Source organism: Capra hircus, chromosome 11 (genome assembly GCF_001704415.2).
Source record: "Capra hircus breed San Clemente chromosome 11, ASM170441v1, whole genome shotgun sequence".
NCBI classification, from domain to species: Eukaryota; Metazoa; Chordata; class Mammalia; order Artiodactyla; family Bovidae; genus Capra; species Capra hircus.
This window is the reverse complement of record NC_030818.1, coordinates 93,283,435-93,299,704: the sequence shown is the minus strand read 5'-3', so window position 1 is coordinate 93,299,704 and position 16,270 is coordinate 93,283,435. Positions and strand designations below refer to the sequence as shown.

Sequence of the window (16,270 nt, the reverse complement as noted above, 5' to 3'; positions counted from 1 at the left end):
TCCTCTAAGGAACCAAGCGGATATTTCATGCCTTCTTCTCCAAGTAGCCCCGTCTGTCCCCATGTTTCTGAAAATCCTTGGCATGCTTGTACTTTTCTGGAAAAGGAAACAATCAACAACATGAAAAGCAATTTATGGAATGAAAGAAAGCGTTTTCAGCCATATCTGATAAGGACTTAATATCCAAAAAATATAAGAAACTCATAGAACCTAGTACTAGAACCCCCAAATAACCCAGTTTTTAAACTGGCAAGAGATTTGAATAGGCATTTCTCCAAAGAAGACATCCAAAAAGACAACAAGTAGAAGCGCTCCACTTCACTAGTCATCAATAAAATACAGGTAACAAGCACAATGAAATATCACCTCATGCTTATTAGAATGGCTACTATCCAAAAGATGAATGACAGCAAGTGTTGGTGAGGAAGTGGAGAGAAAGGAACCCAAGAACACTTCTGGTGGGAATGTCAATTGATATAGTCTTTATGAAAAACAGCATGCAAGTTCCTTAAAAAATTTAAAATAGAATGATCATAAGACTGAACAATCTTATGTCTTGAGTATATGGCCAAAGGAAAAGAAATCAAAATCTCTGAGATGACTCATCACAAATGAACATCTCATGTTCATTTCAGATTTATTTACAATAGCCAAAATGTGGAAACAAACAAAATGTCCATTGATGGATGAATAGAAAAAGAGAATGTGATATATATCTAGCTATCTCACACTTAATGTATGTAAGTTAAAGTTGAAAGTGAAAATGTTAGTTGCTCAGACATATTTGACTCTTTGTGACCCCATGGATTGTTGCCCGCAAGGCTCCTCTGTGCAGGAGACTTCCCAGTCAAGAATACTGGAGTGGGTTGCCATTTCCTTCTCAAGGGGATATTTCTGACCCAGGAATCAAACCTGGGTCTCCCACATTGCCAGCAGATTCTTTACAGTCTGAGCCCTTGGAAGCCTAAGTTAGAGTTAGATGTCCCTTCCTGATCCCCTATTGTACTTTATATATACAAAGAGCTGAAAAATTTCTTCAGTGTTTTCAAAACAATTGGCCTAGGAGATAAATGTGAATAGCAGTGGAGGACTTGGAAAAATGGAGAGATATCATGGAAGATGAGAGGGAGTGGTACCTTCTCTGAGAATGTATTTCCAGGGAGAATATAGTTGTAAGACATAATAGGGAATTTGGTGGAATTTCAGAACAAAAACATTGTCAGAACCCCAAGAAATTGACCCTGTCTGGTTAGAGCAGAGAGAAAAGGAATATTCTTGAACTAGCAGGACACTGAGTTCCCATGTAGAAGACAATGATTTAGTGGAGAAATTGGATTCAGACTGACGTTTTGAGCTAGTTTCAGCATATTGTCTCCAAATTGGGGGGCAGGAATGAACCTCTTCGTTCTTATAGTTTCAGTCATCCATACGTTCTGTTCAGCTCAGTCACTCAGTCATGTCCGACTCTTTGCGACCCCATGAACAGCAGCACGCCAGGCCTCCCTGTCCATCACCAACTCCCGGAGTCCACCCAAACTCATGTCCAGTGAGTCAATGATGCCATCCAACCATCTCATCCTTTGTCCTCCCCTTCTCCTCCTGCCTTCAATCTTTTACAACATCAGGGTCTTTTCAAATGAGTCAGCTCTTCGCATCAGGTGGCCAAAATATTGGAGTTTCAGCTTCAACATCAGTCCTTTCAATGATGTAGAATAATGCTAGTGAAACTTTTCTCATTTGTAACTGTACTTCTCTTTTATTCACATGACACTTGACGTTATGTTTAATCTTTCATCCTCGCTAGAATGGAGGATCTATTAGGGGTAAAATTTATTATTTTTCACTGGTACATCCTTAATACTCATCAGAATGCTTTACACATAAGTGAAAGTGAAAGTCACTCAGTTGTGTCTGACTCTTTGTGACCCCATGGGTTATACAGTCCATGGAATTCTTCAGGCCAGAATACTGGAGTGGTAGCTGTTCCCTTTTCCAGGGGATCTTCCCAACCCAGGGATCAAACCCAGGTCTCCTGCATTGTAGGCAGCTTCTTTACCAGCTGAGCCACCAGGGAAGCTCATCCCTACACATAATAGGTCATCAATTTAAATAAATACAAGAATGAACAATAAGGTCCTACTGTAGAGCACAGGAAACTATATTCAATATCCTGTGATAAACCATAATGAAAAAGAATATGAAAAATATATATTTATAACTGAGTCAAATTGCTGTACAGCAGAAATTAACACAACATTGTTAACTGACTATACTTCAATAAAATTGAAAGCAAAATGTCAGGATGAGTGAATTATTTAGTCCATAGTCGAAGTAAGTAGGTTTTCTGATAAATGAGAGCTGCTTTTTCCCTACTTTCCAAGAGTATCTTGAGCATGAGTAAGTTGAATAGTGTCCTGACAACAAAATCTTTATATTTAACAAGAATAGATTCCTTTAAAAATTAGTAAGAGAAAGACTGGGAAGTTGGAGAAATATGTTCTTACAACTTCACTTAGCACAGTCATAGGAAAGAGCTAAAGTTGGTGGTTAAGAAGATAGGTCTGGTTTCAGACATGCTAAGAACTGAATCATTGTTAAATTTAACAAAGACATTTATTTATATAGCAAAGAGTAAAGAAACAATAGTAAGTTTATTAGTAAATTTATTAGCATATTATTTTAACTCTACAATTTTAATGGAGCTACAAATTAAATTCAAGCCAAGTGTTGTGGACACATTTCAAATAAGGAACACTAATTTAAAGACATATGATGCTGCTTAAATGAAACCAAATAAAATTGGTGGCACTAATAGTGGAGATTTTAAATTTAGGTGCAGTTCTGAATCTCTGTTAAGACTGTAGAGAACCTCAATTATCTACTTTTGAAGTATTTCAACAGGAATAAGAATTCTTGGGTACTGTTTCCTGTGATTAAGGACTTGTTTTAAGCACTTTACATAATCTCAGTTCAGTTCAGTTCAGTTCAGTCGCTCAGTCATGTCCGACTCTTTGTGACCCCATGAATCGCAGCACTCCAGGCCTCCCTGTCCATCACCAACTCCTGGAGTTCACTCAGACTCATGTCCACTGAGTCAGTGATGCCATCCAGCCATCTCATCCTCTGTCATCCCCTTCTCCTCCTGCCCCCCAATCCCTCCCAGCATCAGAGTCTTTTCCAATGAGTCAACTCTTCGCATGAGGTGGCCAAAGTACTGGAGCTTCAGCTTTAGCATCATTCCTTCCAAAGAACACCCAGGGCTGATCTCCTTCAGAATGGACTGGTTGGATCTCCTTGCAGTCCAAGGGACTCTCAAGAGTCTTCTCCAACACCACAGTTCAAAAGCATCAATTCTTCAGTGCTCAGCCTTCTTCACAGTCCAACTCTCACATCCATACATGACTACTGGAAAAACCATAGCCTTGACTAGATGGACCTTAGTCAGCAAAGTAATGTCTCTGCTTTTGAATATGCTATCTAGGTTGGTCATAACTTTTCTTCCAAGGAGTAAGTGTCTTTTAATTTCATGGTTGCAGTCACCATCTGCAGTGATTTTGGAGCCCCCAAAATAAAGTCTGACACTGTTTCCACTGTTTCCCTGTCTATTTCCCATGAAGTGATGGGACCGGATGCCATGATCTTCATTGATTACTAATTAATGATGTCATGAGGTATGAACTGTTATTACCCTCATTTACTGATGAGAAAACTGAGGTCTGTATAGGTTAGAACATTTGCCCAAGATCACATAGTTGGTAAGGGATAGAGGTGGGGTTACAACTTCCCAGTCTATTAGCCTAAACACTAAGCTACCTTTCATAGTACTGACCCCCGAGTGCTCTTGTGAGTACAAAATGAACAAAATATATGATAGTTTAGCATGATGTCTGTCACATGATCAATACTCAGCATGTTAACCAGTATTTTGTTATTATTCTGGTGTTTTATTTGCTAAGCCATGTCCAACTTTTTGTGACCCCATAGACTACAGCATGACAGGCTCCTCTGTCCTCCAGTATCTCCCGGAGTTTGCTGAGATTCATGTCCATTGAGTTGGTGATACTATCTAACCATCTCATTCTCTGCCACTCCCTTTTCCTTTTGCCTTCAGTCTTTACCAGGATCTTTTCCAACGAGTCAGCTCTTTGTATCAAGTGGCCAAAGTATTGGATCTTCAGCTTCAATGTTGTTATTATTTTCTCACAGAGCCTTTTCTGTCCTTGAGAGATGTGTTCCTTTTTCATCTTGGTCAACTTACCACATGTCATCAACCGCCTCTTCTCCAGCACCCATCCTTCACAGACCTGATGATCAGTCTCCTCTAGCTGGCCTGAGTCCTGAGTTTCTTTCTGGCTGTTTTGACCACAGGAATGCAGGACCCAAAGTGAGTCCCAGTTTGTGGAAATTACAGCCTAGTGTAATGGACACTGAGTGCAACTTTTGCTTGGAGCAAGTTTTTGACTTCTGCATGGTGATCACAAGCTATATTGCATGTTCTACAACTTGAGGAAAGAAGAGATGTAAATTAGCCCCTGATATCTTTCCATTCCCGGGGGATTCAAGCAATATACATTAATATACTGATGGTCACTGTTGGATCACTTTTTGGTAAATCATCTAAAACAGTAGTCATCAAACTTATGCAATATACAAATTCCTTTCAAATGAAAAAATTCTCTTGGAATCCCTGGGTTAACATGTTTTGTTGTATCAGCATCATATGAATGAACAGAAAACTATAAGCCTTAATAAATATATTAATATACAGTTTTAACTTTAAAAACCTCAATACAGATACAACCTAAATTTAAGCCAAGTATTGTAGATACATTTAAAATAAAAAGACTAATAAAAGTTTAAGTGAAACTAAATCAATAATGGTGGCATTATCAGTGGGGTCTTAAATTCAAGTACAATTCTGAACTTAAATCTTCCTGGTTTTTAATTTTGCTAATACTGTAAATGCAGATAGAGATTTTTATATGACAAAATGATATTAATAATTTCAAATCTTTATTTACTAGTTTCAGATAAAACCAGGTACTTAATTAAACTTTCTAGTAATCAATCATATAAAATCAATTTTAATGAAGGTCATTCGACAGTTTTTAGTGGAAGGTAAGTATGGGTTGCACTATTACATAAATCCACATTAAATAGTATCCAATCTAGTTATTTCTGAAATTACAGAAAATAGCATCTGGATTTATCTTTATTTATGAAAGATACTGAAAAACACTTTCAATTTCAACATAGAATTTGCTAGTTGACTCTCAAGTGAAATAAATAAATATTAGAAATGGTAACAAAAATTAACTCATAACAAATCACAATTCTTATAATTATTTCCATTTTTCTTTAAATTGGAATGTGTAAACTAAGAAATACCTTTTAACTAATAACTTCAGAAGCGTAAAAGTTATGAATTAATTTCTGTCACTTTAAATTGCTTTCTTAATGCTAAATCAAAGTTTGAAAGACTTAAAAATAGTTGACATTAAGGACTTTTTTTATAAAATGTGTTTCAATTCCAATAGTTTAGTCTTTAAACTTAAATTGTTCAGCAGCCATATTATTATTTATTTTATTATTATTTTTTTACTTTACAATATTGTATTGGTTTTGCCATACATCAACATGAATCTACCATGGGTGTACACGTGTTCCCAATCCTGAAGCCCCCCTCCCACCTCCCTCCCCATACCATCCCTCTGGGTCATCCCAGTGCACCAGCCCCAAGCATCCTGTATCCTGCATCGAACCTAGACTGGCGATTTGTTTCTTATATGATATTATATGTATTTCAATGCCATTCTTCCAAATCACCCCACTCTCTCCCACAGAGTCCAAAAGACTGTTCTATACATTTGTGTCTCTTTTGCTATCTCACATACAGAGTTATTGTTACCATTTCTCTAAATTCCATATATATGCATTGGTATACTGTATTGGTGTTTTTCTTTCTGGCTTACTTCACTCTGTATAATTAGCTCCAGTTTCATCCACCTCATTAGAGCTGATTCAAATGTGTTCTTTTTAATGGCTGAGAAATACTCCATTGTGTTTATGTACCACAGCTTTCTTATCCATTCATCTGCTGATGGACATCTAGGTTGCTTCCATGTCCTGGCTATTATAAACAGTGCCAGCAGCCATATTATTAAAGATGTTGGGCAATTATTTCATGCTTACATTGGGACAAGCCATTTTAGTGGTATGCAGAATCACTTAACAACATCAAAATTGGGTGACCTCATTTTTATCTTATTTTGTTGTAATTGCCACTGGAAGTAAACATATGAATACAAGCTCTGGAATTTCATTAGTTAGGCTTCTAAAAAGAAGCCTCCAGAGTCCAGTACATTGCTTGTAGCCAGAGATCAAAGCCTGGTCGTGAGTCCCTGATTCTAATGATTTAATCAAGTGAGCATTGTATCTGTTCTGTCTCACCTGAAAAGGATTAAAGCACCATAAAACTGTGTGACTGTGTATTTTATTATTATAAAAGCTTCAATAACACATGGATCCCTCTTTCTTATGGATTATGGATGTTTAAGTAACTTAGTAATAGGATTGGAGAATGAGTTAACTAATTCTTTGTGAAGGCAGAGGAAGTAATGGGAAAAACAATTCCTTAATGTCATCAATATTTACTCTTGGTAAATACTCTGTTGGAGAACGACAGGCAAGATAGGGCATTTTTTGAGGGGGATGCTGTAGGGAACCAGGGTGAATGAGAGAAGATTGTCACTGGCTGGTCACTTATCCAGCCACTCTTTCTGGAGTGCTTGTTTTGTGCCAGATACCATGCTCAACACTGGATACAGAGGTGAATTAACCACAGCCCTGTCCTTCAGGGAGCACAAAGTCAAATGGAGGAATTGAGGTTTTCAAAGTGCACCCTACCAGCCTGGAAAACCTGAATTCACTTTGGTTGTGTAACACCCACAGTGACTGTAGCAGTAGTGGTGGTGGCAGCAACAAGAACAATTATTATCTGAGCCTTTCACTACATGACAGTCTCTATAACCAGAACTTTATATATAATATTCTAATCTTTAAAGCAATCATTTACTTAAAAATTAGGTGTTATTAGCACTTTCTACGTAGACTAGATTTAGTGAAGTGAAGTGAATTGAAAGTCGCTCAGTTGTGTCTGACTGTTTGTGACCCCATAGGCTGTAGTCCATGCAATTCTCCAGGCCAGAATACGGGAGGGGGTAGACTTTCCCTTCTTCAGGGGATCTTTGCAACCCAGGGATCGAACCCAGGTTTCCCACATTGCAGGCAGATTCTTTACCACCTGAGCTATCAGGGAGCCCATTCTTTGGAGAAATACCTATTCAAATTTCTTGCCAATTTAAAAATTGGGTTATTTGAGGGTTTTAAAACTAAGTTTTGTGAATTTCCTATATTTTTTGGATTCTTTACCAGCTGAACCACAAGGGAAACCCAAGAATACTGGAGTGGGTAGCCTACCCCTTCTCCAGTGGATCTTCCTAACTCAGGAATCGAACCCAGGTTTCCCGCATTGCAGGCAGATTCTTTACCAACTGAGCTATCAGGGAAGGCCAGACTAGAGTTAAGAAGTGTGAAATAATTGCAAATGAGCAAAATTTGTAAGTGCTATATCTCAGAAATATAGTTACCTCTATTTGTCTCCAGAGCTATAATTTAGGCCCTTACATCATGCTTATTATATCACAGGAAGAAAATACAGTGAAGACTGAGTGAGTGATCTGGGTAATGAGACACAAGAGTCTGCCATTTGTGTTGCCTGAACACTGATCAAGTTGTCTCCATCCCATCAGGATCAGTGGCATGAAGTTGTTGCCAGGGACTTGAAGTACATTTAGCCTTCCCTTGAGAGTATGTCCATACATTCTTGCTCTCTGCAATGGCAGGGAATATACCTGACTTCCCCCAGGTGGCTCTAGAGGAGAGGTCTCTAGGGCCCCACAATCTCTAAATCCCACCTCACCTCCCTAGTCCTGACTTTCAGCCCCATGCACTGGAATTTATTCTGTTATTCAGCACCATGGCCAGATCCCTGATCTCAGAAAGCTGAAGCCACAAAGTCCAGGGTCAAAGTGCTTTATGCCAGGTGACTGTGTGAGTGGGAAAACTAGCCCCTGTTTTCTCCTGATCAATTCTTATCTTTCTATATCAATAACCCCTCTCTCACTCTGGACACATCCTGTTAAACATCATCCTTTTTCCTTTATGTTACAGCCATTGCCTTCTCTCATCACCATGACAATCTCTCTCACTAGCCCTCCTTTCTGTTCATTCTCACTTGATGTTCCATTTCTCACACCCGCCTACTCTTCTCTTTCATTTGCACCATTTCTTGACCCCCTCCATTCTGCTCTCCTATTCTTTTCACATCCCCACCCTTCTCCTAGTGGTCATCCACGTGCCTTCCTTCTTTCTCCCCCAAATCTTTATTTCTGCTCCTGGTCTCTGTCCCAATCATTAAAAAGTTTCCCCTCCTTAATTATGTTTCTCTCTCTTTTCATTTCAAAAGTTCCTTCTCTTATTTCCTTATTTTCTTTCCATTCACCCATTCACTCTGTAACTCTTTCATCTTATGTTTTCATCCTCCCTTTCCCACTGCTTTGTTTCCCATTCCCTTTAATTCTTTTCTCTATTGCATCTTCATTTCTATATCTCTGACACTCGGCATTCCTTTCAATCATCTCTTCATGGAATCCACACAATTATTTTTAGAACGATGGAATGTCAAGGAACAAAAGTTTAGAAGAAACTAATTTGAGAGTAAATTCTGCTTTTCAATAATTATTTTCTGACTTTTTGTCATATACATGAAGCTTATATACAACATGCATGTATGTACCCACACATGCACACACGTAGTTATATCACATTCACTTTATTCATACAGAATGCCAGCTGTTCACTGAGTAAAACAGAGAACAGTTTTGGTACCAACTAGAAGAGGCTTCCCAGGTGGTGCTGGTGGTAAAGAACCGTTTGCCAGTGCAGGAGACATAAGAGACACAGGTCCTATCCCTGGGTCGGGAAGATCCTCCGGATGAGGGCATGGCAACCCACTCCAGTATTCTTGCCTGGAGAATCCCGTGGACAGGGGAGCCTGGCAGGCTACAGTCCCTAGGGTTGCACAGAGTCAGCCATGACTGAAGTGACACAGCATGCAGAGAGTTTTTATGTTACACCTGCTATGATTTTGCTCACTCCTAGGAATCTCTTCTTCACCTCATCCCATCCCTGACCTCACCTAAGGCTGAGACCGGACCTGCTCCAAGTAAGTACCACAAGCCCCTTTGCTTATGTTAGTCACTTATCACACTGCTTTTCATCCAATATTGGTCTTACTTTCTTTCCATACTGTGGTTTCTTCATGACAGAGTCTGTGTAGCTTGTCTTACAGAAAAGAAATATTTGTATAATAGACAAATTAATCAATAAGTGGATGATAAGTAAATGATCTTCTGGATCATGTGATTATCTTCTCCCTTTGATCTAGCCAAAATTATTTCCTGGGCATTATAGGAAAATTCAGGTATCAGATGAATCTTTTAAAACCCAATGCTTTCATTCTCTCTTTTCTCAGACATTTCCAAAGACACAGATTACAGTTGCCCATCATTATATAAAGTAACAACCGTGCTTTGTGAGAAAAGTAGTCTTGGCAATTGCTCTTATAAATTATCAAAAGTCTCCAATATGGATGATTTGTAGTAATTAGACCTGTATTTTATTCCTTGTTCCATATACCACCTCCTTTTGTGCTTTTTTGGATGGTTCTTGTCTCTTGTATTCTCTTCCAATCCTCACTGTTCTCTCTAGTTCCTTCATCTATATTCTTAGTCCTCCCTATATACTCTGCTTCCTTATGAACTTTATTTTTATCAGAACTATAGCATGGCTCCTCTAGCTCTTTACAGTAGCAGTGAGGTCAGCTAGGTTTGGAGATATGGATTTATGAATAGTCAGTATTAAGTTGGTCAATAAGGCTCTAGGAATAGACATGTTTTTTCAGGTTTGCTCTTGGGGACCCTTTGTGGTGAAGGGAATGAGAAAAGAGAAAACAAGTAGATAGAAAGGAACCAACCATTGAGAGAAGCAAGATGAAATTCACAGTTTTGCCGCAGTAAGATTAGAAGAGAACAAATGTCCAGAATGGGGGGATGGATAGTGATTAATAATGCCATAAGTAGAGAAGGAAAATGAAGAAGAGTTGAGAGAAGCAATAGTCAGGATGTCCAGTTCTCTGTGTTACAATTTGAGCTCTGTCATTGACTAGCTGTGCAGTATTACAGCTGCTGCTGCTATTGCTGCTAAGTCGCTTCAGTCGTGTCCGACTCTGTGGGACCCCAGAGACGGCAGCCCACCAGGCTCCCTGGGATTCTCCAGACAAGAACACTGGAGTGGGTTGCCATTTCCTTCTCCAATGCAGGAAAGTGAAAAGGGAAAGTGAAGTCGCTCAATCGTGTCCGACTATTCCGACCCCATGGACTGCAGCCTACCAGGCTCCTCCGTCCATGGGAACTTCCAGGCAAGAGTACTGTAGTGGGATGTCATTGCCTTCTCTGAGTATTAAAGCTAGTTTACTTAATTTCTCTGCCTCAGTTTCCTCATCTGTAAAGTGAGGAATAAAGTAGTGTACAGTACAGATTTAATAAAATCATACATGTAGAGTGCATTGTGCTGTGTTGGAGCAAGAACTCCAGACATGTTACTTATTATTACTACTATTACTACTAACAATAACATTGTTAAATATCATTGTATATGGTGAAGATTGTTCACTGATAACCTTGGCAGCAAAACTTTAAATGAATTATTTTGTAAGTAGACTAATTATACTAAATGTATGAAATGCAGCAAATAGTTGATAGAGCATAAGATATGAATTACAATTTAAAAACACTAATTGGCATTTTATCGTATTCTAACAACCTTGCAAACATAGTTTCTATGTCCATGTTTTGGTAAAGGAATCTGAGACTTGGACAAGACTTGGACTAGTCAAGACACTTGGTCACGTAAAAAAGTTAGAAACTTGGAGCACAGATATATAAACTTATGTCAGCCTAGGCCCATACTGTATAGCAGAAACAAGTACACAACACAAATACACATCACAGTGAATGGTTAAATACATTGTGGTGTATCCACACAAGAGGCTGTTACATAGCAATGAAAGACAAATAAACAGCTATAGCCAGTAATATCAGTGAATCTAAGTAATATAATATTGAGGCATAAAATCAGATAACCACAACTTACTTAAAGGATTTTACTCTTTTACCAATTTCAGATCATCTGAAACTTAATAATATTCTCAGAATACCTCTAGCAGATATATAACAAATATAAGCATATATTGACAAAAGAAAGAGGCAAGAGGAGAAGGGAGTGACAGAGGATGAGATGGTTGGATGGCACCCCCAACTCAATGGACATGAGTTTAAGCAAGCTCTGGGAGATGGTGAAGGGTAGGGAAGCCTGGTGTGCTGCAGTCCACAGGATCACAAAGAGTCCGACATGACTGAGCGACTGAAAAACAACAACAACAAAGAGCCATGTTGGTTAGATGAGGAAAGAAGTGGACAGATTTGAGCAGGCTGCTTTGGAGTTGAGATTCAGGAAGTTGGTTATCTTAGGTGAAGAGTGACAAGGAGAGGTGATGGATAATGTTCATAGAAGTAGGTATGAATTATCATCAATATTCTAGCCTCTGAGTCAAATAATAAGTTAATGCTCATTTAATCATACTCAAAGCCAAAGGAGAAAGCAAGAACGTGATGCTTAGACCAATGAAGAGGCTATAGCATCAACCTAGTGTTATGATTAACCTAGTCCCGAGTTCCTGATGCCAGAGGAACATAGGCAGTGATGGTTACTCTACCTGTGTTTCTTACAATTTGGTTTAAGATTTCTCCCCGTTATTATAAGAGTCCTGCCTAAAAATTTTCTCTCACTCTAGATCTTTAGAATCAAACTCTAAGCAAAGGGCTTCCATCAGAAAATCACCATAGAACTTATTCGAGTGAGAAGAGAAATGGGAATGGTAACCGGAAACATGGAATATAACTTAGATTGCAGAAAAACAAGTTAGGAAAACTTTGTGGCTCATTAGCTTACTGCAGGTCTGACAGTTTCAGTGCACATGTATTGTGACATCTTTCTTTTTCCATAAGGTTTTGGAAAATTATTTTGAAGCTAAACCTGAGCCTCCCAGTTCTAAGATGAATATTACCTAATTTTGGATTCTCCGTGATATACTGGCTTAAATGTCCTGATGCTGAATGTGTGGTTTGACGATGGTGGATGTTATTTTGAGTTAGAATGGTGTGCTTAGTCTTATGATAGAATGAATAAAGAAAATATAGGAAAATATTCTCATATCTCAGTGGTTATCCTTGCTTTTACTGTTTATATTTTTAATTGGAAAAGTTTAATTATAGAAAAATATAGTGAGACCAAGACAATGAAGTTCCTACACTTAATATCGAACTTTAACAAAGCTTAACATTTTCCCTTTTTGGTTTCAATTATTATTTTGAAAATATAAACTGTTACAGATACAATAAAACCCATACTACTTGTTTATGCTATCCTCTACCTTTCTTCCTTCCCCAAAGAAGGCACCCACTATCCTAAATAAAGTAGTCATAATATCTATTATATCTGTTTCATAAAAATAACACAGTATTTTCACATCTTAAAAATTCATATCTGCCGTACTTTTCTAACATCCTGATCTGGCAGTTTTCAATTAATATGTGTTGAAGACTTAAGCTTCTTGATGCACGGGGTTCTGGTTTCAAGTGCTGTGTAACATGAGTAGATCACAGTTAAAATATATGTATGCAGAGTACATCAAGAGAAACCCTGGGCTGGAGGAAGCACAGGCTGGAATCAAGATTGCCGGGACAAATATCAATAACCTCAGATATGCAGATGACACCACCCTTATGGCAGAAAGTGAAGAGGAACTAAAGAGCTTTTTTGATGAAGGTAAAAGAGGAGGGTGAAAAAGTTGGCTTAAAGCTCAACATTCAGAAAACGAAGATCATGGCATACAGTCCCATCACTTCATGGCAAATAGATGGGGAAACAGTGGAAACAGTGGCTGACTTTTTCTGTGCTCCAAAATCACTGCAGATGGTGACTGCAGCCATGAAATTAAAAGATGCTTACTCCTTGGAAAGAAAGTTATGGCCAACCTAGATAGCATATTGAAAAGCAAAGACATTACTTTGTCAAAAAAGGTCTGTCTAGTCAAGGCTATGGTTTTTCCAGTGGTCATGTATGGATTTGAGAGTTGGACTATAAAGAAAGCTGAGCGCCGAAGAATTGATGCTTTTGAACTGTGGTGTTGGAGAAGACTCTTGAGAGTCCCTTGGACTGCATGGAGATCCAAGCAGTCCATTCTGAAGGAGATCAGTCCTGGGTGTTCATTGGAAAGACTGATGCTAAAGCTGAAACTCCAGTACTTTGGCCACCTGATGCAAAGAGCTGACTCATTTGAAAAGATCCTGATGCTGGGAAAGATTGAGGGCAGGAGGAGAAGGGACGACAGAAAGTGAGATGGTTGGATGGCATCACCATCTCAATGGACTTGGGTTTGGGTGAACTCTGGGAGTTGGTGATGGACAGGGAGGCCTGGCGTGCTGTGGTTCATGGGGTCGCAAAGAGTCAGACACTACTGAGTGACTGAACTGAACTGAAAAAATACATATACATATAGTACAGTATTTAGGTGAATAATCCATCATTCACTGAGAATGCCTTGTCAATTCTAAAAATTGTGAGCCTATTGTGGGGCCACTTTCTGCATTCCATAGGTCCATTTAGCCACATTTTAGTTCACAAAGTGAGTCTCAAAATGCTTCTAAGAAATAATCTAATAGAGATTTAATTATTTGATCACAATGTTATTATAGTAAAAATCAATAATGAAAAGATAGTTTAAGAAAACAAGTTTGGAAACGAAGATACATCTAAAAGTGTTATTTAAGGCCTTAATGAACATTTGGGGAGGGTCCACATACAATTCCTGCCAGTGCATGGAGAACAATTTGAGAAGGCTGTATTTCCAGAATTTGTTGGAATGAGATTATGAGTTTTTCTTGGGATAGCTAGATCCAAGGAGGGTGCATGAGCTGTGTCATCTTGAAAGGCTTCTAGTTTGGGTTAGACAATCTTAGACAATTAAGTCTGGAGGGATACAGTCTGATGTCAGTCCTGAGAGAGGGTTCCGAGGGATGAGCAAGGGTTTGAATTAGTCTTTTCTGGGAAGAATGTAGCAGTCGTTACCTGTGGGTGCTCTCCAGTGGGCTCATATGATGCTACAAGAGGAAGATTTTATAGGTAGGTGATTACTGTAAGGGAAAAGAAGTCAAGGAGTGATTGGATAGGGGAGATGATGGAGAGAGTCCCCCTGATTTTGGTTTGGTCCATCGATGAAAATGATGATGCTGTTAACAAACCAAATCAAATAAAAGGGAAAAACAAGCTAGTTCATGACAACCTGAAGCAATTTTGCTACAAAAACCAACTACTTATAAAGATCCATTTCTTCATATGTTACATATTAAATAATACATATATTCCTTACAGGTTCATACAGAAAAAATCATGAAGATGGTCAGGTGATGAAGTGTGGCTAGAAGATGAGGCGCTAGAGGCAGTGAGTATAGAAATTTTTTTGTGAAGTTTGTCACTGGAAGGAATAATTGGTAGTTGGGCGAAAAGACAGTATTGAATGAAGGGTTTTTATAGTACAAGAGACTTTATCAGGGTATGTGGATTACACAGAAGAACCCATTAGAATGGATGGAAAGGAAGAAGGAAAGGAAAAAATTCTATAACAAATTCAGGGAGTAAAGCCATAGACTTAGGAAGGGCTGTAGTGCTCAGTTGAATTTAAGTCTTTAAGGAGCTTGAAGAATATACATAAATTAACTAGAATTATTATGTGCTGTAACCTATGACCCATGACTTGCTTTTTGATTCAAACTCTTTCAGGAGGGCTCTTTGTCACTCATCATGGGCTGTGCCCCTAATGCTTCACATTCTCCAGTGTTCTTGCTTCTCATGTTCTCAGGAGCTGAAGTCCCCCCCGTTGTCCTCTTTGTCCTGTTCCTGGCTATTTACCTGATCACCATGATGGGGAATGTGACTTTAGTGCTGCTCATCTCCCGGGACTCCAGGCTCCACTCACCTATGTACTATCTGCTCCATGGTCTCTCAGTTATAGACATGGGGCTGTCCACGGTCATTCTGCCCCAGTTGCTGGCCCATCTGGTCACTCATGACCCAGCCATTCCTGCTGCCCGCTGCCTGGCCCAGTTATTCTTCTTCTATGTGTTTGGTGTTGCAGACACACTTGTTATTTCTGTCATGGCTCTGGATCGATACGTGGCCATCTGTGACCCTCTGCACTACCCTTCAGTGATGAATCGCCAATGCTGTGCCCGCTTACTGGCCTTGTGTTGGGTGGTGTCTGTGGTGCACACCATGCTGCATGTGGGTCTCCTCTTGCCTCTCTCCTGGGCTGCGGATGCCGAAGGCAACGTTCGCCTTCTCCACTTCTTTTGTGACCACCGACCACTGTTGCGAGCCTCTTGCTCTGACATCCATTCCAATGAGCTGGCCATATTCTTGGAGGGAGGCTTCCTCATGATGGGCCCTTGTACCCTCATTGTACTCTCCTATGTCTGCATTGGGGCCACCATCCTACGTTTGCCCTCAGCAGCTGGTCGCCGCCGTGCAGTCTCCACCTGCGGGTCCCATCTCACCATGGTTGGCTTTTTCTATGGCACCATCATCTGGGTCTACTTCCAGCCTCCTTCCCAGAGCTCTCAGGATCAGGACATGGTGGCTGCTGTGATGTACACATCCATTACTCCTTTGGCCAACCCTTTTGTGTACAGCCTTCGCAACAAGGATGTCAAGAGTGCATTCCATAGGCTGCTTAGAGGAGGGAAGGTGGCCTCCTGATTAGCCTGATGCTTTTGAACTGTGGTGTTGGAGAAGACTCTTGAGAGTCCCTTGGTCCACAAGAGATCAAACCAGTCAATCCTAAATGAAATCAACCCTGAATATTCATTGGAAGGACTGATACTGAAGCTGAAGCTCCAATACTTTGGCCACCTGATGTGAAGAGCTGACTCATTAGAAAAGACTCTGATGCTGGGAAAGATTGAAGGCAGGAGGAGAAGGGGGTAACAGAGGATGAGATAGTTGGATGGCATCTCTGACTCAATGGACATGA

The 16,270-nt window shown here is 39.6% G+C and overlaps 1 protein-coding gene across 1 annotated transcript; it reads left to right on the top strand.

The window, feature by feature from the left end:
• Positions 15,043-15,996, top strand: LOC102181033 (olfactory receptor 1B1-like). The gene has a single exon (XM_005702129.3). The coding sequence runs from the start codon at positions 15,043-15,045 to the stop codon at positions 15,994-15,996; it is 954 nt and encodes a 317-aa protein (XP_005702186.2).

Bases quoted from the DNA above. Each gene is read 5' to 3' on its own strand.
- LOC102181033 (XM_005702129.3), top strand. From the start codon at position 15,043: ATGGGCTGTGCCCCTAATGCTTCACATTCTCCAGTGTTCTTGCTTCTC.